Genomic DNA, 22,583 nt, shown 5'->3' with positions numbered 1-22,583 from the left:
GCATTTGATCTGCTTTTGAATTGCAGCCATTTCTGATGGCAGCGCTACTTGTATTGAAATTATTTCTACCATTCATGCTTGTCATGTAAGTATATCCTCCTCATTCTCTATATTATTGTGGGTAAGGTCCTTGCATACTTAGATCAGTTTACTTGTACGTTAAAGATACGTCGCAGTTTTCATAGGAACACTTGCAAGTGAGACGAGGCTTAATAATTTTCTGTTTGTTTTATAAATTCAAGTAACCTACCCAGTTTCCTGTTGGAAGTCCTGTATTTAAACTGTAAACATGTATCCATACCATTCTCATGTTATCAATCAATAATCAGCAATAGAAGGAAAAATCTTCCTAGTTAGTTTCCTGCATTTGTTGGGTGTACTAAAGTCAATCCGTTGCTGCAAGTATTGTACATTCATACTCCTGCTGTAAAATTTGATTTTTACTCTCCAAAACAGAGAGATTTCTGAGCAACTCATGTTCTTGGTTCCAAACCCATTTGAAGACATCCGAGTAAAGACCCTTTTTAAGTTCAGCACGAGGGGATTAAAACTCCTGGAAGTCATAAAGATCGCCAACATTTAACGTTGAAGAAAATAATACTCTCAACGTAAGGATATACTCCCTTTGTCCCAAATTGTTCACACCCTACGGATCTGCATGCATTTTCAATTACCTATAGCTCTCAATGCACATTATTAAAAGATGCAATATTGATCTTGTTGATGAGTAGATCTCAATTGTTTATATTAGACAACGTTTTCAAAAATAAAGAGAACGATATCATTAAAAGATATAGGCAGTTGAAAATGACACACAGAATAGTAGGGTGCACGCATTTTGGGACAGAGGGAGTATATTATCGCAGGCAAAAGCCGCAAAACAGTACATCATTTACATAATCCAATTCTTAGAAGAATCAATCACAAGCTTGTTTTAAGTTCTTGAGTCCTCACAGCAAACTTAATGAGCACAAATGCAATGTCCTTCAAGGCTTATTAGCGATGCAAGTAAAATTCAGCAGAACAGGTCACAGATATGGAACTGTTGCGCTGTGGCTTGTCCATGTTTAGTAGAAATGATGACGAACTTGCTACAATTTGTTACATGTTCTCCAGACGTTGGCATTTAGTAGAGTTAATTATACGTTTTGATGATATCTTTTCTTCCAGTTGAAGTCTCTAAACCTGTATAATGTAATACATTTTTCTCTTTTCTAGATCTTGAATTATGTCCCACAGGATTTTTCAGTTCCTCTTTTAAAGTTGACATACCATGTTTTTCTTAACTAATTTTTGAGTTGGTTAATTCTCATTTTCTTTTTTAGCATGCTGCTGCCATGGCTCTTGGCCTCTCACATCTTGAGGAATGCGAAATCCTGTTTAGCGAGCTTGCCACTTTCATTGATGGGGTTTCCCTGAAAATGAAGGAAAACCAAAGTGGTAGGTATAGTGGATGATTTATAGCTCTTTGTTCTTTCTTAATAACAGTTCTGAGGAAAACATTTTATATGCGAACAAACAGAACACTGGTGTTTATTTGTCATTTTTCTTTTTTTGTTGGAGTTTGTCGGTTTCAATGGAATGTATCCCTGGTGCTTTTCTTTGCCATTTTTCTTTATTTGTTGGAGTTTGTCGGTTTCAATGGAATGTATTATGCCAACAACCACCAATGAATGTTAGTAGTGACAAAATTTTGCATTGTGTTTTTAATATTTCTGCAGCAGCTCCTGCATAAATAGAAGATGTAGGCAAGCAGTTCGTGGACAACAAATAAAACATGTAAATAGTGCTGAACATTTCACTTGCTAGGATGTTGGGTCTTCTGCCAAAGGGCTAACTTATGAAATATGGCACTCTTGTGGATGCAGAGCCATGGATCGTTTTGAAGAAATCCGTATCCACAGTGCTAATATATACGGCACTGTTGATGAGAATATCTGGCCAGACATGCTAGGGCGCAAGCCAGATTATTCTGCCTTCATTATTCATAGTTCCTTCTAGACAAATCATGACTGTACCTGAAGGGAGCTTTCAAGAAATGCAATATCTACGTTATGCACTTGCTTCTGTCCTAAGATCATTAGCCCCCAAGTTTGTGGAGTTGAAATCTGAATTTTTTTTACCTTAGAACTAGAAAACGGCTGTTCAATCTTCTTCTCTCCCGGTGTGATAACACTGGTAGTACATGGAGTCAGGATGGTGTCAGTGATTACCAACGTGAAGTTGAACGTTAAAAGTCCACACAGCATGCTCGGTCAAAAGATTCTATTGGAAAACTCACCTTCGATAAAGAGATGAGCGAACAAATTGGGGCGATCCAGTGGGCCTCTGCGAACACTTTGGCTTCATTGTTGTATGGTCCTTGCTTTGATGACAATGCAAGAAAAATGAGCGACCGAGTAATTTTTGGAGTAATAGTTTGTTTATTGATCCTGCGCCTAGGGCTCCATTTGGTTGTTCAGCAGTTGTTCGCTGGCGGATCCAAGAACACCATCATACTTCAAATACACATGACATGGAGGGCGTGGAGCTACAGGACGTGAGAGGCACAGGGGTTGCCATCTTCATGTGTCACTTGCAAAAATGGCCTTAAAGAATCCCCTACTTAAAAATTTGGACCAGTTTTCTGCTTGCCTTGATCTGGTATGTGTTATCCTTTCATCTTGTACCCCATCCCAATAATGATTTATAGCCGACCATTCTAGTACGTCACATCCTGATCCGTGTATGTACTCTTGGGGTGCTTCTCTGACATTCTATATCCAAAATTGCAACTAGAGCATTTTTATGGCCCAATTGAGCACGATGATTCTATGGGTATGTCTCACAAATCTTTTTGATTCTATGGGTATGTCCCTAGTTGTTTCATGTTTGAGTGGGTTTCGCATTCTGGTTTTCTCCTATACATTACTTAAGTTCTCTACCTTAGTGTAACTGAGTGCCACCAACCCAAGTAGCATTGGGATTGTAAGATCTTTTGGGGTTGCGATACTTGGTTTTCCATATTCTGATTCTGTCTCCTCTTTAATTTGCAATTTCATTATTTGTTTATTTTCTGAACTGCTTGACTTGGTATATATGTTTACATTCTTTCTTTGTTAGTGGTGGTACGTTAATGCTGCCATAGCCGACGGCTACGTCAGTGTTCTTGTTGAAGTCTACTTGCTCATCCCGTATTTTTCTGGAGCGGGTGGCAGGGTTACAAATACCTGCATTTTCATTGCCAATACCCAAGCACACCAGACCGTCACAGCAACCTAAAAAATAAGTTTTGTCGACCGAATACTTGAAAGGCCAATCAAGTTCAGTGACAGCATCGTTGAGCGAGTCAAACGGCCAAACTGGAGGGAGTAGATATCATCGTACCAAAATATGACGCTGAGATTGTTTTTGGATTCGATCGTCCAATTGATGTGCGATTTGATGAAATGACGGTCGTCGATGAGATCACGCCAAGGCTTAGAAACGCACCGGAAATGGAGAAGCGGTTTCACCGGCAACCACGAGAGAATGTTGGATATCAAGCCCGTGTTAATGTACGCCATTTCTCTCTCTCTCTCTGATCAAGAACTTGCAGGGTTTCTTTGAAATTCGAGGCTCGTGCTGATTAGGGCGCTGCTATTTACGGCCCTTTATTTTATTTCATAGCTCGTTAAAAATTTTCAATTATACTCGACAGTTAGTTACAAATTGAGATATATTTTCAGCATCCAATTACCGAAATATAATATTTTTTTCAACAGCTATTTACCGAAAATGTATGTTCGACAGTTGTTTACCGAAAGTTGAACATATTTTCGACATGTAGTTACCGAAATATAATCTTGTTTTCAACAGCTATTTACCGAAATGTTATATATGATTTTCGACAACCATTTACCGAAATGTAGTAGGCTATGAGAGAAAATAAAGTGCCGCGAATAGTTGCGCCCACCGATTAACAGTGGGACTGGAAAATTGGAAATGGAATAAAAGGGAAAACTTCATGGACACCCCTGAACTTTTACTCAAATAACAAGTAGGCCCTTGATCTTTAAGAAATTTCACATAAACACTTATACTTTTGAGAAACTCATCAATTAAACCGCTCCCATTGCTCTCCGTCTAAAAACAAACGGAATGAGTGACAATAGACTCCACGTGGACGGATATGTAACGTGCATTAGGGTTTATATCCTTCTCTCTTTTCGAAGGTCAGGGGTTATTACGAAAATGTCATTTCCATCTTCCCTCACAACATCAAACTCCTCCATTCCCAAATCGTCATATGGTTCAGATTTCTGGAATTTACTTTTGAGAGACCCATCAATAAAAATCCCAAATCAGCCTTCTTCTCATTTCCGATCAAATACTCAGAATCAAATTCACCAAATTCGAATTCAGAATTAAACTCGCCCAACTTAAACTGAATTGAACTAGTTAATTTCAAAGAAAAAACAATGTTCTAAAAGCAAAAAGAAGAATATTATGGCCTTTAAGGGATCCTAGGAGTGACAATCCCAAAACCAAGGCTTATTAACTTTTTTAGTTCCCGAAGTATCAATTTTGTTTCATTTTGGTCTCCAATAAAAACATTGGAGACACTCCCTCACATTTCAAAATGTGTACCAATGTAGTCGCCCACCACTCACACCGTTACCCCAAACATCATAACAAGGGACACTCTTGTCTTTTCCCCGCCCCAACCCCTTTATCCTGCCAAAACCATTCAGCAACCTACTTCCTTTATATATTAAGGCCACCCACTTCTCTGTTACCCTCTCGCTTCATTTGCAAGAAAACAGAGCACATGAAGAAGATCTAGGTTTGGAATTTTTTTCGCATTTGTTAGTTTTGTGTTAAACTTTTGTGACTTATTGATTCATCTTGATGGGAGGAATTGAAAACGTAAAAAAAAAAATAATAATAATTGATCTAAAAACTCATACAGTAAATTTTTTTTAAAAAGACAAAATAATTTGATCGAAACTCATAAGTCAAATTTTGTTTTTGATTGAAACTCATAAGTCACATGGTTTATACAAGGGACAAAAATGGGCACAATGCAAAGAAAAAAAAATACCCTTTTTTTTCTCTCCACTGCATAGATTCTCTAAAAGCAAAAAATTAAAGAACTCATATGGTTTCTACATAGTACCACACACATTAATTTAATACTTGCATCATATACACACACGAAATCTATACAAATGAAGCCAAAACCCATGCAAACGAACCAGACCTTTAAAAATCAGAGAAAAGACTAATTTTTTTACCTTTGTCACCTGCATTGTCCATGATCAATCTCGGAATCTTGTAATCTCTGTCCGTCCATACACAATTTTGGATTGAGACCAATTTTTGATTATTTTCTGAAACGGGGGAGGTGAATAGAGTTGAGATTTGGTAAAGTGTCCCTTCCATTTGGGTCAAACAAACAATATAACGGGGTTGGGAGGGGAAAAGACAAGAGTGCCCCTTGTTTTGACATTTGGGGTAACGGTGTGAGTGGTGGGGGACTACATTGGTACACATTGTGAAACGTGGGGGACTAAATGTCTCCTATGTTTTTATTGAGGACCAAAATGAGACAAAATTAATATTTTGAGAACCAAAAAGGTTAATAAGCCCAAAACCAATGACCACCAATAGGAGGAATAAACTCTTACCGTGAGACCCTCGTCTCTCCTAATCACGGATGATAGATTCGGAGATACCATGAAGCTTGGCAAGGAGCTTGATGCATAGAGGAGTTAAACTCAGAATATTAATTCAAGACATCCAGAAGTTAGAGTTGTGGAGGACGACGAGGGGCTGGGCTGGCCAGGGAGGACAGTTACAGTGTGTGGGAGATGAAGAGCCAAAACAGGAAGATTAAGATGGTGAGAATATCCATGTCGCTTCGCATCTTGATGGTGGAGGAGTGTTGTCTAGCTATATCTGATCGCATAGACCAAAAAGAGCAGGGAAAGGAGTAGTAGTAGTAGTAGTTCGTTATCTAGTCCGCATGTCTGTCTGGAACTCTGGAGGTTCTTAAACAAGTACTCCGTACTGTATTAGAATTTGTCTTGGACGCTTCTCCGAAAAAGTTAAAATTTTTTCCTGAAAGAATTTTTTTTTTAAAATCTAGACCGTCCAAATACATCTTGACGGTTAGAATTACGCGCATAATCAACACAACGGTTGTGCGCGTAGCATTTTTGTTTTATTAATGGTTTTTTATTTCCTTCTAATTGAATCTTTTTTGTCGTCACTGTACTGGATTTGGATTTTGGAGCATTACACCTCCGTGTGTGGGCCCCACCCCATTTGTGAGTGTGTATAAGTGTTTGTGTATGGTTGTAGCATTGTTGGCAACAAATTACTATTATTCAACCACATACATTCACACAAACACTTTACACACACACTCACATCTTTTGGTGGGATCCACAGTGTGAATGTGAATGGCTTTGTGTAAATGTTTGTGGTTGTAGAATGATTGTAATAACAACTACTTAAAACAATTACTAGTGTGAGTCAAGTACATACGATGATTTTGCTTATGTAATATTAATGCGACTTATCGGAGAAGGTGTAGAAGTCAATTCAATTCATATATACGGTGAGACTTGAACCTCAATGCCCATGAATTGAAAATCCCCGTTAGTTTAGTAGGGGCCCGATTTTGAATTGGATTGAATTGACGCCTATGTCAACATGAATTTGTCAATTCAACAAACTACTTGAATTTATCCCCAAGCCATCACTTTGGGTAGGATGAATTGACTCCCAAGAAAGGAAATAAGATAAGAAATCCTACCCAAGGGTAACTCGAAAGTAGTTAGTTAAATTGACGCCATCACTTTGGGTAACTCAAAACTAGTTAGTTGAATTGACGCCTAGATCAACATCTGAGTTTGTCATCAGTATCAAGGGTAACTCGAACTCGAAAGTAGGAGTTAATTGTACAAAATGGTGTGATAAAAAAAAGCATAATAAAAAATGGTGATTTTGTAGGTATACGTAACTTTTGGTCATTTCATTACCCGTTTGGAAAGACAATTCTCGACTGTGGCGTCGATGAAATGCACATAAAAATCACGAGGAGCCATTGTTATGCTCATATGTGAAGAGGGTATCCATCATTAAGGCAAATTTCAGGGGTGTCGATGAAATTTACTAGTAAATGGGGGCAAAGGCTTCAAACTGTTTTCTGGGACGGATTTTACAAGCTTGGCTCTCATTTTGACATTTTATTGATCTAGGAACTGGTAAGAAAAAACCAGGTCGATAGCTCTGGGACAAGGTATGGTACATCTCTTTTGAGAGAGAGAGAGAAAGAGAGAGAGAGAGAGAGGGGAGGGAATGAGGGGAAGAGGGAGAAGTCCAGTTTTAATTGGGTTGGCGTTGGTAATGGTTTTGGGTATCGCCGTCTACTCCAGGCTTTGGGTTATCGACTACAGAATCTCTTCCAACGAGGCCGAATTATTGAGGTTGGTTGAACTTCCCTCCCCTTTTTCTCCCTTGCAATTTCTCTTTGTTCGTTGCATGGACTTTTTTCTTCCTCTCTTTCTGTAATTGCATAGCTGTGCTGTTTTATCGAGTAATTCTGAGCCTCCGATGTGTTGATTCTGATGCGAAGTAGCTAGCTGGTAGTTCGTATCTGTAAAATTTGTGAACCGAAATTGTTGACTTTTGTACTTAGTTGAGTAACCCTAGTTTCTTTTCCTTCTTTTGAATGCTTAAGTTTGCTAACTTCAGTTTAGCCTAGTGGAAAACAGGACGAAGGAAAAAGGGTTGACATAAATAGACCTTGAAATCCTCGCATTGACCCAACATCTCCACTGGCCAGGGGGTTTGCTCCCACCCTAGAGGTGGGAGTTCGATTCTTGGGGGTAGGCCAATCAGTTAGGAGGTGAAAGTCCGCATCCTCATGGGCGCGTCCAGTGGTTCCCCCTCCTACCTGCTTCTCACTCTTTCCGTGGGTGTTTGATCCCGTTTGGGTGCGGGACCTATGTTGTCAAAAAAAAAAAAAACCCCTCACATTGTGATTCAGAATCCATGAATTTCAGTACATTGTTGCACTTTGCTCTTGATCTCCTGTTGAGTTGAGTTCTTGTTAAATATAGGTGGATAATTGGGACCTGTAATTTCACTGTGAAATTTCGGTTGTTATGTGTGTAACTATAGGTGTGACGTTTTTTCAGTCAACCACCACCGGTAATAACTTTTGTGCAGCACAAAAAGGGATTGTAAATATGTAAGGACAAAACTAGACAGTTCTGTATATTGTCTTGCAGCTTGCCCCAAACCAAACCGAGCCTTGCATCCCAATCACTTGGGTCGGCTAAGAAGTCTTGCAGCTTGCCCCAAATCATAAATTTCTTTGGACTTTGTTTTTCTAACTTTTCCATCTCTACCAATTTTGATATGAATCGATCTCGTCTCTACAGTAATCTTTGAAGCATGGGTGCTAATATAACCATGCCGTACATGTACATAACATACCTGGTTCTACTGTTCCAGTACTTTGTATGGTTTTCTAAGTGGGTTCTGAGTACGCAAAACACATAGCGTAATTTTTTTCTATAGGTATTTTGTACTCCAAACTTACCCCTATACTATATACCCAAGCTGCTCACTATCCAAACTAGTATTTCGTTTACAGTGATGAAGCTATCTTCATAAGACTTTTTTATATCCGTCTGGCATGAAACTATTAGCTGAAGTTGGATTCTTAATTGCCCAAGTCATTTAATTGTTTTCTTTGTTTAGTGCAATTATTACGTGTAGTTAGTTATTATAAATAATATAGATGCATTTATTATGGTTGTAAGTACTTGTAACCCAGTTGTACCCGTACACCTATGTTACATGGACTCGGGTGCGAGTCCAGAATATTTTTGTTGTATGTGCTTTTTATAGCAGCAAGGCCTAATACTTCATGCTTTGCAACAATAATTGATGTTTCTGTTTATTGACTTCTTGTAGAAGACAGTTCGATTCGGCTAACAGAGAGGCAATGGAGGAATCTGCAGAATGGAGGCTGAGATATGATGATGAGGTCGTAAGGTCAAGGAAGTGTGCTGCTGAACTAATTGAGGTAAGACTTAAGAGTATTCATTCCTGATGCAATCAATTGGACATCAAGCAGGTCTAGAGGGCAATACCGCAGTTTCTATGGCTCTATCACAAGTCATGTCTCATCATCTAGAGCTGCTCTTGATTCTCTTGAGTGGATTTCTTGTTGTCTACAAGAAGTGTAAAGTGCTTGCATAATTGTATCTACATTTGGGCTGTGACTGCTGATGGTTGATTTCAGATTTTCAGTGTCTTGTTGAACAAGACTTGTGCAAAAGGATGAATTGTTTGCATGATGGGAAGTATAAGTTTGATGTGGATTTGATGGTGAAGTGACGACTTTAACTTCCAGCATTTTATGGGGTCTTCATAGTCCGTGGGTACTTGTGCCTAGAGGATTTTAGCCTATTTTCTTGACTTAATCATGCAACACTTGTCCTTGGCTAAGTGCTTCACTGCTTCCTTTTTTTGCTCAGCAATTATTCAAAACTCGTATAAGAAGATGTTGGGTTGTACCAATAACTGCTTTTAGGTAGGTGTTGTAATAATGATAGCCTAATAAAACAACAGGTAAAAACACTATGTGGTCTTGCCCTTTTAACATAACTAATTACATGTGACATTGTTCAAGACTTGTGGTACCTTTCAACAACAAATTTTCTCATAATCTTCCAAGAAGAAGTTTCTATTCAGTATTATCCGTTTGTACCGTTACTGGACGGGTAATAAACCAATTTGTGGATGACCTTTCTTTTGTTGTACATCTACCAAATTAAGCACCTCTTGTGTTTTCAACAAACAAGCCCATGCATGGGCTCTGCTAGAAATTTTATAATCAGGATAGTCATCTTGATTTGTGTCAAAGTCTCCGTTTTTGCATGCACTTGTTATGTGGCCAGTTGTGTTTCCCGACCATGATGAGAGTTTACTTGCATAACCAGCCTTTAGAGTTTGGAATGGCTGAGAAGTAGTAGCATCTGCATATTTTTGTTACTTTTTCTCCATTTGCCTTTTGTTGTTATGTATCTTATGTCCGGAATTGATGCTCCTTGACTGATGAAGAAGTCTCTAAAGACGAAGGTGGAGGATGCTAGCATTAATGGGAAATTGGAAATGCTACAGAAGGTGAGGTTTTTCTTGAACCTGTATAGTTAGATTCCTTTGATATTCATTGTAGTATTTTTTTCCCTCCCCTTTTGAGACATCATTTCCTCTCTGTTGTTGTTATAGGGCCTGTTTCTTGGACCGAAGTGAGCATATATCCGGTGTTTGGTTAAAAATTTTACAATCCGGATTAAATATGACTCGGATATATAATCAAGTGTGGGATATACAATTCTATTGGAAGTGAGGTATTATTAATCCGACCTCTATTGATCTGGTCGGAGTGTATATCCGATGGATTGTTTATCTGGTGGAATTATATATGTGGTGGGATAGAATAGCCCTCCACAGCTTCACTATTAGCCTGGTCAAACAAACCGGCCCATAAAGTACATAATTCTGTGGACATTAACTTATATTTTTGTGTAATGGTTTCCCCATTCATATTCATTTGATCTCATTAACCATTTCCACTTATCAGGAAAATATGGACTTGCTTCAAAGAGTGGAGTCCTTAAGACAAGAGCTCGAAGGTGAGAAGTTGAAGTGCAATAAACAGTAGATAGAGCTGTCTTTGGAAGATTGAGTATGCATCACACATTGGAAAATTGTACTCGAGTAAGGGAACAATCAGATTGTTAAACGACCATATATACTTTTGAAGCACAATTTTTTACTTGGCCAGAGGTACGTGCAAGGGGTGGTAATTTGTTGTATGACTGCATTGATTTGGACAAAAGTAGGTGCATGCTTTTTGCTTAAGCCACCCATATGAAGCCCTTCTGTTTAAGTTTCAGTTCGACTGAGGGAGTTTTTTTTTCCCTGTTTGGATTTTCTTCATTAGTGCCATTGGTAAAAATTCAAGTTGTTATCATCAAAGTTCAAGTTGTTTTGGTCTTGCTTTTTGGTTTTTTTGTCTAATTTGCTTTTAGCTTTTGGGGCTCCAGTCGTTCATCATCAGCACTTGTCCCAACAGTCCAACTGGCACCGAATAACCTTCTTGGGAATGTTGGAGTATTCTTCTTGTTCGGTGTCCAGGACGTTGTTACAATTGACCATGCATCCCAGTCGTTGATAGGTGGGTCAAATCCTTGCCAATAGTTTTGTGGGTGCTCAAAACCTTTCCATGGGTGATGGGTTGGCGCCATGAAGCGGGTTTTTTCAGCAGGGGCAAGTGCAGGGGAGGCTTTGAGCCCACACAAGTTTGACAAGCACTTGACAAACCTATCGCGATTTGGACGGAGGGTCAAGTGCGAGTATTTGGAGGAAAAACGCCATCTATTTTGTAATGAAATATATAAGTATCGTACTTTTCGTACGGTGAATGCTATTGTTTTAACGTACTTTTTATTAGAGGGGGAAAAAATGAGTTCGTGCGTGATGCACGGGTTTTTGCTTACAACTAGCTAAATGGTTGGGTTGAAGCTATCAAAATCAGGAGGGTTGTCATTTTTCAGTTCTTGGAGATGCCTTGTAATTGTCTGTACCAACATCCTATTGTTCTCCACTAACTGACTCTTAAGTGCACTTTTGGAGTTGCTTCTTGCTTTACCGGTAGCGGTAGCTCTACCATTGCTTTTTCCGGCAGGCGGAGCAATGTGAATCCCTCCAACAGCACTGGTGGATCTCTGTTTTCTTGTACACTAATATCGGGTACCATCAATATTAGTATCATAAGATCAGGAAAAGGTATATATATGTAAACGTTCAGACAAAATAATTTGTCGCAATTACAGATATCTTAAAAATGTTGGCAGTATTGACATAAGCATGCAACATTAAAGAACATACCCTTCTTCCCTTTGGTTGCGTCGCTTTTCCATCCATGATCTCAATTAGCTCATCGAACTGAGAAAAATAGAAAATTGGCAGTCCCAATTAATAAGTTGTTCTTTTTAGTTTTCATTCATGTAAAATTGCACAGGAGTGTGAAAGTTGATTCGCTAACTCAAATTGGTAGATTTGCTACGAAAATAAACTTCAATTATGTCGTACTTATAAATGCCTTTTGTTTGCTTTGTAAGGCTAGGTAAAAATGCATGGTTCGCAAACACATCGAGAGAGAGAGAGAGAGAGAGAGAGAGAGAGAGAGAGAGGTGTTAAATCTTTTATAGGCCATGAAATCACCTGCTTTACCATCTTAGAATACTTCCTCACATACAGGGATTGCCTCTCATCATCTTCTTCATTGATCATAGTCATCGCTGAATAGAAAGATGACTCAATAGGTGATGAAACTGGCCTAATATAGGCCCACTAGATCACCCGTACCAAAATAGCACAAGGCTTGTCTACAGTCCAAACGGTGCGGTTGGAGTGTTCGCAATTGTTGGATGATGTTTTAACGGTCGAGATTAAAAGGAAATTTTTTTAGGGAAAATGTTTTTTAAAATCTGGACTGTTGAATGCAAAGATGAACGACCGTGAAACAACTGCATGGGCTCTTTGCAGTTGGACCGCAGAGAAGCCGGGTCCCCAGAATATGTCTGCATCTTCTTGGAAAGATAGTTTTGTGCAATACTGCGGCTGAAAATGCACGGAAACAGGGGTACGGTGCATAGAGTTTTTCGGTACATAAGATTTGAGTTCTAATATTTGGCGATGGAGTTGGTAATGGGTTAGTTGCATAGAAGGAGCAAAGATGTCTGGTTTGAACATGACCGTTACCGACAACTCTACCCAGATTTCTGTTACCTTTTTTTTTTTCTTTCCACATAATGAAAACTACTCGAACAATCTGATGCCATGATCAACTAACTAAAAAGGGGAAAGTTATAAGGAAAGACGAGGAAAAAACGACGGTTACAATGAGGGCAGTGCTTCTTAACACTTGTTCAAAGTTCAAACGTAGTTCTTGTGACAAGGGCTGTAAAAACGAGTTCGAGCTTGAGTTTTCGGCTCTCTTAATAAACGAGTGGAGCTCGGCTCATTCGATAAAAACTTGACTCATTAAGGGAGGCTCGGCTTGATTAAAGAGGCTTGTTTGATAAATGACTAAAGCTCGGTTCATTAAGGCTCGACTCGGCTCGTTTACACCGAGTGCAATTTTGTTCACCCTCTTTTAAGGAGGGTGAACATTACCCTCCTTTCTATTGGTTGAAATGGTGTGAGTCCCTCCACAAAGTGATGTCATGCTTACCGTGCAATACACTTTTCAGTAAGCATGACATCACTTTGTGGTGGGATCCATACCATTTCAACCAATAAGAAGGAGGGTATTGTTCACCCTCTTAAGTGGAGGGTGAACAAAACTCAACTCGTTTACACCGTAGTCGTAGTACTTTTGTCCTTTTTCCTTGACTAGCGGGGGGGGGGGGGGGGGGGGGGGGAACAGGCTAAAGTCTAGCTTTAATTCATGCAGTTTGGTTCAGTTTTGGGTCATCACTGGGGCAGTGGGCCCACAAACAACAATTCAAGCCGTAGTTAACTCTCGCAAAAAAACATTCGTGCGCAAATTTTGCTTCATCGGATATCGATAAATAAATTCCATTAGTTCAAACAAAAAATGCTAAAAAAAAGAGGTGGTTTTACAACCCGCTCAACTGATTAATCCGTTGAGTTGAAACCGCAAAAAGCATACCCGTTAATTTTAAAGGTCCATGAGTTGGCTGCGGGTTGGAAAACTGTCAACCCGTCAAATACGGATTTGTTGAAAAATACACCCTTAACCCATCCAACCCAACCCATCCACTGATCCACACCCCTAGCCAATATTCATTAATCTCTGAATTAGATTGTAAAGAAATTGAATCTTTCTTTCCTTGGCTTTTTATTCACATGGACTAAAGAGAAAAGTTATCTAGTGTTCAATAAACATAAAGAGTTTTTATTCTACAAATTATAAGAGCGAGTAGAATTGAATTTCATGTTGATTAGTTCAAAACAGTAGGTAATGGAATATGAATTTTCTATTCGAAATGAAATTCAAAAAGTTTAAACTTTTTGAGTTGAGTTGGTTTAGATCATTACAACTTTTAATTACTTAGTTCTTTGTCGCACACAAAAATCTTTTGCATTTATGGTCGATTTTTTTTTGTCCCACGATGTCGAACTTGACCGCTATTCTACGAAATAACATTGAATTCCTAGTTTTATAAATAAATTTTTGGTGTGATAAACGAATCAGCCGTGTGTGTGGATCCCATGTGCACTGTGAATGTGTGTATATTGTGTTTGTGTAAATGAGCGCGGCCTTGGCTTTTGGACATGAAATTTGTTCTATATTAGCCCAAAAGATAAGTATGCTGACATGTTTTGCTTACGGAATAGACTATCTAAAAAATGAACCCGGGGACCGGTGTTGCCCCATCCGAGCCGTTGATGCGGCAATAGGCAGCCCATGTTTTCTAAAAAATGGTGGAGAAGTTGAAGGCGAGCAAGGACGTCTGCGTAACTGCTTTCGAAAGGATTTTCATTATATGGTATCTCCACCCTGCAAGCGTTTTCGTCTAAGTGATCACACCTACCGATTTTTTCTCCATCTTCACTGCACCCAATAGACTCGGCACTCTCTCTCTCTCTCTCTCTCTCTCTCTCTCTCACACACACACACACACACCACCTTCACTTTCTTTTTCACGTACATCTTGAACTGGGTCTTTTTTTCTTGTGCAGCCGATTCAGTTTTATGTTTTTGAAAGATCAAAAGAACCATTACAAGACATGGCATTCATGAGGCTGGGTTCCAAATCCGAAGCATTTCATCGTGAAGGCCAAACTTGGTAACATTAACAACTGCCAGTTTCTTTCTTACAGCACCTTTTGGTATTGAGCAATGAGATTGGTTTGGAGGCATTCAGTTGACATGGGTTTCTTTTTAATCTTGGCAATGGCAAGTGGGTTTGTCCTGTTTTTGCATTTTGGGATTGATGATTTTTGTTACCTTATATTATTGGTGATATATGCTTTTGTGTTTGTTGAAATGCCTTTGTGGATGTCAGCGAGAGGGGTGGCTCTGGGATTTCAATTGCGCAGTGACAAAATCGTACAGGACATTTTTCTAATGCAAAGCTCTATATAAAATAAAACTTTTATTGGCTTATAAAATTATTGAGCCTAATTTATTTTGTTTTGTTGAGCTATACTATCTACTTAGTCAGTAATTTATTTCACTTACTTTGGCTACGCGTGAATGACCCATTACATAAAGAAAAATCAATTTATAAAATAAAAAATGCAAATTTTAGTGCATTTTTTTTCCAGGGGTTCCCTCAACTACTAGTATAGCCGCCCCTGCGAATATGGGTCTATCTTATGTCAAGGGTTCAATTAGACATAGTGAACTTACTGAGAGCTTAATTGCCAAGGAAGCTATAAATTAGTTTTAATCCATTGAGGACATAACGATTTCTTACAGGACAGATAAGAGGTTCATACAAAGGGACTTGTGGTGAGGTGAGAACAGTTTTTTTCTCAAAGATAAGGGCCTTTTTGTTTTGCCTCCCACACCCTTGTCCTGAGTGTCGTAGGTCTGACATAGGTACTTAGCACATTTGAAAGCATCCATGTAACATATAATGTGGTAACAGTTCTCCCGTGGGCTGTGTCTGCTTTGCACTTTGCCATATTATTTCGAATGGCTATCTCATTTTAGCTTCAATTTGTACAACCTCTAACTTTCTCCTAAATCCTATTGCATTCTTTACTAATTCTAAGTTTTCTCTTCTCTATCCATAATTGATCACAATATTTTCATTTCAGCCACAATCCTTTTATGGACATGACCGAATAGTAAATATATTTGCGTCACCTTTTCCGCATACGTGGGCTGTAGTAGGCGACATATAAACTACTGAAACCATGCGTCTATACACTTTGTGTTCACATTGTACGTTCCCGTATGCATGTCTTTGTGCCTCTGCATCTAGCGATAGGGAATAAGATAGTGAAAGAAAGCACAAAGGAAAATCAGTTTTATGCAGAAGGACTTTGTAATGAAAGCTTATTTTAGGTAATCCAAGCAAACCCGCACCATTTGATCATTAAATTAACGGTATCACTGTTTTATAAGAAATCGCTATACTTCCATACCAGATATAGAGGTATACAGATCATGGAATCTAATACATACAAAGCTTCTAAAATGAGGTCATACTGACGTATTTTGTGTTTCTGCAGTAGAATAAAGAATAAAGTCAATGGGTTAGGATGTGAAATGAATTAGTTAGTTAACCGGAAGTTACAATGTGCCATGGTATCTTGGCAAGTTCCAACATGCTATATATAGTTTTGGTGGTTTGCAAGATCTGAGAATTAATACTCACCTCATTTTCTTGGCATATCACATTACTATCATGTTGTAGGCTACATTCCTGCATGTGTGCAGCATGTGGAGATTTTTTTTATCTCATGGTATCTTGTGATTTATTCACTATGAGAAGCTGGAAAAATGTAGTGGTAAAGGCTGATTCTAGAGGTTTTTACAACAGTCACGAAAAGGGCTTGATCAAATTGGTATACCTTAGTTATTCAAGTCAAAACCTGATCATCTTTCTTGCCTTGAATAATTTAGACGGACCAACTCAGTCGGAAAGTCAGTGAACCGTTACTAATGTCAGCAAAATACAGGTAGTTGGATGTAGTTTGTCATCAGAACTGGAGATTTGAATCAATATCCACCGTGCTTGCAGGCTTTTGTGAATTTGAATATTATTGTGTTTCTAGATACATAACAATGTGCCTATGTGATTATGGTTTTGCCTGTGTAGATATGTTTTACTGTAGCTTCATGGAGCCTCTTATACTCTCTTTTCAGGCAGTGCACGAGTGGACTCCAAAGTGATGTGACTGTTGAAATTGGAGATATGGCCTTTCATCTTCACAAGGTGCAAGTTCCTTATGAAATGTACATAAGTTATCTTCACATTCCTTTGTTTTGCTTCTGGAATGCTGCAATTTTAAATCACCTCAACCATTGCATATTAATGCTACTTTGTTAAATTTTATAATTTCTTCTATATTTTCACGTGCTTCAGTTTCCCTTGATGTCAAGAAGTGGACTACTAGAAAAGCGAATTGGAGAATTGTCTAGTGGTGATGGATCAGTATGTGTGTTGCAACTTCATGACATACCCGGTGGAGCTAAATCATTTGAGCTCATTGCCAAATTTTGCTATGGTGTGAAAATGGAGCTCACTGCTTTGAATGTAGTTGTTCTTCGGTGTGCAGCTGAGTACCTTGAAATGGATGAACATTTTGGAGAGGGGAATCTTATTGCCCAAACAGAAGGTTTCCTTAACGAAGTTTTTTCCAATTGGGCGGACACAATCAAGGCTCTCAAAACCTGTGAAGAAGTTCTACCTTTTGCAGAGGAACACCATATTGTCTCCAGATGCATCAATTCCTTGGCAATGAAAACCTTTTCGGATACAAACTTACTCAATTGGCCTGTTTCAGGGTCCATTAACACGCCGAGCCCTAGAAACACCATCTTATGGAATGGAATATCCACTAAAACCAAAACACAAAATGCCGGTGATGATTGGTGGTATGAGGATGTGTCCTCTCTTTCATTACCTCTCTACAAAAGACTTATTCTAGCCGTTGAATTAGGAGGCATGAAGCCAGAAAAAATTGCTGGGTCCCTCATTTTTTTCGCCAAAAGGCATCTTCCTTTGATGAATAAGGACACAAACCATGCTAATCCAGGGTCCACCATATCTGTCCCTCCTGAGGCAGATCAAAGGACTATACTTGAAGAGATTGTGGAGTTACTTCCTATTCAGAAAGGGGTTACAAACACTCAGTTTCTTCTTAGATTGCTCCACGCTGCTATGATTTTGCATGCAAGTCCCTCGTGCAGAGAAAGTTTAGAGAAAAGAGTGGGGGCACAGCTAGACCAAGCTTCTTTAGAAGATGTGTTGATACCAAATATGGGATACTCAGTGGAGACTCTATATGATATAGACTGTTTTCAGAGGATTTTGGATCATTTCATGTTGATGGATCAGGCTGCAGCTGCATCATCTCCTTGCATAGTTGAAGAAGGGCAGTCAATGGAAGGGGACCCGCATTCACTGACGTCGATAACAATGGTCGCCAATCTGGTGGATGTTTATCTTGCTGACGTGGCCCCGGATGTTAATTTGAAGTTTCCGAAATTCCAGTTGCTTGCTGCTGCTGTCCCTGATTATGCCAGGCCACTTGCTGACAGCATGTACCGTGCGATCGATATATATTTGAAGGTAAAAGAATCCTACATTATCCATAAAATCAGTCAAAAATTATGTATCGTGAAGGGAACCATGAAATTAAAAATTCGGGTTCTTGAAGAAAGATAGTGAATCTTTTGGAAGTTATTAGACAGAGAATTTGGTTCTTCCTGACAATTTAGCCTTTGGGAATGTGCATTTAGTAATTAATGGGTAATTGAAACTCACATACTATTCTATCTCCTGTAAATTAGAAGGTTATGGTGCTTAAATACATAATAACATGCAAAAACTTTCACGAACCAAGCTAGAAAGGGTAACTCCTTAAGTTCTGAGCCTAGACTGACTAAAATTGTGTAATTAGCCTTGGTTAATGGGTGACATTGATGCTATTTGTCTGATCAGGAGTGTACTTCTTAGCATTCTAACACATTTCACAATTTAGGCACATCCTTGGCTCACAGATTCCGAGCGGGAGCAAATTTGCAGACTCATGAACTGCCAAAAGCTCTCGATAGAGGCTAGCACCCATGCAGCCCAGAATGAGAGGCTACCTCTCCGAGTGATTGTCCAAGTCCTGTTCTTTGAACAGCTTCGCCTACGCACATCAATTTCTGGTTGGTTCTTTGTCTCTGACAATCTGGAGAGCTCACAAAATCCCAATGGAAACCTTGCACTCTCTTCACAAGACAGGGCTGTGGGTATTGATGACATAAGGGAACGCCTTTCTGATCTGGAAAAAGAGTGTCAGATGATGAGAAGGGAGATTCAGAAGTTGGTGAAGACAAAGAGAAGCTGGAATATTTTTTGCAGGCGAAAATCACCGCATAGCAATACTACACTACCAATTCCCTCCAGTTTAAAACCACCAGCAAAGTAGTTCTGAAAGTTTGAGTTTCACGAATTAACCTTTGAAAGGTCAAGTAACACATCATCCCAGTATATTTATAGGTATTTGTCCGAATAATGGATGATTCTTGGTTCTGTTTGATTCCAATTTTTCCATATCTTGTTTTCTTACTGATTAGGTAATGGCCATCTTTATTTTCTCATATAACAGTTTCTGATGACATTGATTTTGTCAACTTTATTTTCAAGTTTTTAATTATCATTCCTTGGGTTATACGAGTACATGAAATGATGATTTGTGACTGATATTATGAATATGCTTTTACAAGCCGTGAGCCAATCATGGAGGATGGTGTTGTCAAGATGGAAAGATATAATGGTTTTGGTAGGATTCTTGAACTGCTCTATGGCTTTGCAGCGGATATCTCTCGTATTGGGTTAGCCTTTCTTTGATCTGATGTATCCCAGAGTGAAGAGAAGTATGGAAACAGGCTTATTTTATGCTGCAGGATTTAACCTCTGTTCCTAATGCTTGAATAGCAATTAAACTACCAGAAACTGGTCGACTTCAGAGAGAACATTTACTCAGCTTCCGTTACTGCTTAAACATTTGTGTTGTGGGTATTTTGCTCATTTAAGACTACGATCAAAGGCGGTAAAGTAGTTGTTCTTGTCCGTAATAGTTATGCTGAAGTAATTGTGCTAAGGCAGTCTCTCATTCTGAGCTTTGCCTCAAGGGATATACCAGTTTCATATCATTTTCTGCTCACAACATGGTTTCCAGTTCCTCTGCATTCAACATCAGAACTTTATTGCTTTATGTATGTCGGGTCTATTCTTAATCTCCACTATTGAATCTTACCTCATCATCATCATTATTCTTGAAGGTATAATGTTCTCAAATCTAAGGGATTTTTCGGGGCGCTCAGGATATGATAGCAGTTGGAAAGAAGAATCCTCCTTGGCATATCTGTTCCTAACAGCTTCTATGGCTTTCTCAGGCACAAAATCCCTATCAATGAAATCATCGTTGCAAGATTGACAAGGAGGAACAGGGATGAGTTGCATCAGATCGAATTGGCGTGCAAATTGTGCTGCATTGTAATATTCAACGCCACACCTACTGTTGCTGAGAGACACGCCAATGCCATATAGATCCCTAGAGATAAGAAATCTAGCTCAGACTTCTTTGTGCCCATCAAAGTTTTCCCCAGGTTCAGCGGCAGGAGTTTTCAACCACAAAGGTACTAAGTCTCTCTCAAAGGGCATGTAGCCTTTGCGCATTGACGTATGATCAAAATAAAAGAACTTAAAGCATTCATCAAAGTATGGTTCTTACCCTCTAGGGATGGCCATAGCAAGTGTAACTTGGCTTTGGCCATCCGTGGGGGCATGAAAGGGAAATAAGACCATAGCCAAAGGGTCATGATCCACAAAGGGCCAGGGGCAAAAGAAAATTTGTTATTTATGAGTTCCTGCATCCCACGATACAGGTGAGCAAGGACTAAAGGGGCTAAAGCTAGTTTTTGGCCAGAAGTAAGGGCCTTGGCCAAATCAGTGAACTCCTTTGTGATTCTATTAGATGAAATACAAAAAACACATTCGTTTAACCAATACAGAAGGAGGGCAATGTGTTCTTCTCCAGAGACCTAACCAGTGCTAACAAAGAGGTTCATGAAATTGGAATAAGCAAGTTGATTGGATTCAGAATATGTGAATGAAGGGGTTTTCTGAGAAAGAAAGCAATCGGCCCTGACCCCATGTGGGCTAAGGCCTGTGAGGAAGCTAATATCCTGTATGGTAGGGCTCATCATACCTATGCGAAAATGGAAGGCATTAGGGGAGATGGAGCAGAATTGAGCGGCTACCATGAAAAGAGCTTTATGCATATTGCAAGGTTGAATTTGCTGAAAATAAGTGAAGGAAAAAGTGCAACACATATGTGGAGGAATTTTGGCACTGGTAATGGCTTCACATTGCTTTCAAAAAATCAAAAGGAAAGGGGGATGACCTACCCTTTGGTACACTTCATTATTTTGGCATGTATTGTAGACACTTTTAAGTATAACAAACAACCATGCTAGCTACACAACAATCCAACCACAACACCAATCACAACATTTCACATACACATGGGACAGTGGTTTAATTTGGTGTAACCATACACCAAGTAGATTCTTAAGAATACCCCTACTAGAACGCTCGGGTCAAGTGGTTTAATTTGGTGTAATGAAATTTATGTCTCGATCTTCAGAAATTTCGGTCAGTTTTTCTCAACAAATACCTCTACTTAACAAATTTCATTACACCAAGTGGTTTAATTTGGTGTAACCCTACACCACCAAGAAATATGGGTGGATTCTTACACCAAGTGGTTTAATTTTCTTACACGTGGGGCAGTGGAGTATTCAATGATTTCGAACACGTTATGCATGTCAAAGAAAACCAAGAATGTGACAGATTCTGAAATATCTGAGTTCAGTGGTTTTCGTGAAAAGGAGACGTTGAGATACCCATTGGGGAACAAAATGCTTAAACCTCAGTCCAACGCAGTAGGTAGCATGTCTGCTGCGGGTAGAAGTGTGGTACTTGTACCTGTAGAATTATCGATCAGTAGCCTACTTTTCCCATCTTCGGAAGGATCTCATGACACTAAAGGAGCTTCTGCATTTCGGACTCTCCAGTGAACCTTTCAAGTGGAAACCTATTTTCCAAAGTTGGCACTAGCAAGAAATTGGGTGTTAGATGGGATGAGGATAAGCTGGTGAATTGATGTCCTAATTCTTCCTTCAGTGTTCAACATCATGTCATCAATGTCGAATTGTTTCTAGTCCTACGCAAGTTAGAGGAGCACACCATGTTTCTATGCCGGATGTAGCAGATTGTCCTTTCCAAATTGGAAGCTCTCAGAAATCTACAACTTTGTCAAAAAACACCAAATTGGAACATTAATTGAGAGACGTTCCAGAAGATAAATGGAGAACATCCATGTGCATGCACAAACAAAAGAATTGGAAATTCTCCAAAGCCTATTTGTCAACTGGAGATATGTTCCAATGAAACCTTGCCAGCCACGCAATTGCTGAAACTCATGGATGCTGGGATGAGCACAAAGGTATCAACAAAAGTGGATAAAAACATGGAGTTCAGCAATCAGCCTTCATTTCCTCATATAAGTCATCGTAGCGGCATTTTCCCACTAAATGGAGGACTACGCTGAGATTCCTCTGCAGATCATAGGGGAGGGAGGTCAAGTGAGTATTTTACTTCAGTTCCCATTTCCGATGCTTTTGCTTTCCCAGGTTAGAGGAATAAGAATTGTATCAGAAGAATTCAGATTTTGGGTTAGGTTTCTCAGAAAATGGTGAATGATAGGCTTAAATCTAAGGGAATGAAAAGAAGGAAACACTCTGATTATCCCACTACTGTGCAGTATGC

General features: G+C 39.2%; 2 protein-coding genes across 4 annotated transcripts; both read left to right on the top strand.

Annotated features, from left to right (window-relative positions):
* The first annotated feature begins 7,196 nt into the window (after positions 1 to 7,196).
* Positions 7,197 to 11,025, top strand: LOC131325727 (uncharacterized). Of its 3 annotated transcripts, none has more exons than XM_058358141.1 (4): positions 7,197 to 7,454; positions 8,953 to 9,064; positions 10,105 to 10,167; positions 10,628 to 11,025. In XM_058358141.1, the coding sequence occupies exons 1-4, from the start codon at positions 7,327 to 7,329 to the stop codon at positions 10,706 to 10,708; spliced, it is 384 nt and encodes a 127-aa protein (XP_058214124.1). In that variant the 5' UTR covers positions 7,197 to 7,326; the 3' UTR covers positions 10,709 to 11,025. The 3 variants fall into 3 exon arrangements, with proteins under 3 accessions (XP_058214124.1, XP_058214123.1, XP_058214121.1); XM_058358140.1 differs by having other exon boundaries at positions 7,198 to 7,454; positions 10,108 to 10,167; XM_058358138.1 differs by having other exon boundaries at positions 7,198 to 7,454; positions 10,099 to 10,167.
* Positions 11,026 to 14,410: 3,385 nt separating this feature from the next.
* Positions 14,411 to 19,353, top strand: LOC131327008 (BTB/POZ domain-containing protein At5g03250-like). Its single transcript, XM_058359951.1, has 5 exons — positions 14,411 to 14,567; positions 14,761 to 14,867; positions 16,901 to 16,970; positions 17,121 to 18,329; positions 18,742 to 19,353. The coding sequence occupies exons 1-5, from the start codon at positions 14,565 to 14,567 to the stop codon at positions 19,174 to 19,176; spliced, it is 1,824 nt and encodes a 607-aa protein (XP_058215934.1). The 5' UTR covers positions 14,411 to 14,564; the 3' UTR covers positions 19,177 to 19,353.
* Positions 19,354 to 22,583: the final 3,230 nt, after the last annotated feature.

Source organism: Rhododendron vialii, chromosome 5a (genome assembly GCF_030253575.1).
Source record: "Rhododendron vialii isolate Sample 1 chromosome 5a, ASM3025357v1".
In the NCBI taxonomy this organism is placed as follows: domain Eukaryota; kingdom Viridiplantae; phylum Streptophyta; class Magnoliopsida; order Ericales; family Ericaceae; genus Rhododendron; species Rhododendron vialii.
This window is presented reverse-complemented; position numbering and strand designations above follow the sequence as displayed.

Bases quoted from the DNA above. Each gene is read 5' to 3' on its own strand.
- LOC131325727 (XM_058358138.1), top strand. From the start codon at position 7,327: ATGAGGGGAAGAGGGAGAAGTCCAGTTTTAATTGGGTTGGCGTTGGTA. The intron at 9,065-10,098 runs GTAAGACTTAAG...GCTCCTTGACTG, and splicing joins GTGCTGCTGAACTAATTGAG to ATGAAGAAGTCTCTAAAGAC. The intron at 10,168-10,627 runs GTGAGGTTTTTC...TCCACTTATCAG, and splicing joins AATTGGAAATGCTACAGAAG to GAAAATATGGACTTGCTTCA.
- LOC131327008 (XM_058359951.1), top strand. The intron at 16,971-17,120 runs GTGCAAGTTCCT...CACGTGCTTCAG, and splicing joins TGGCCTTTCATCTTCACAAG to TTTCCCTTGATGTCAAGAAG. The intron at 18,330-18,741 runs GTAAAAGAATCC...TTCACAATTTAG, and splicing joins CGATCGATATATATTTGAAG to GCACATCCTTGGCTCACAGA.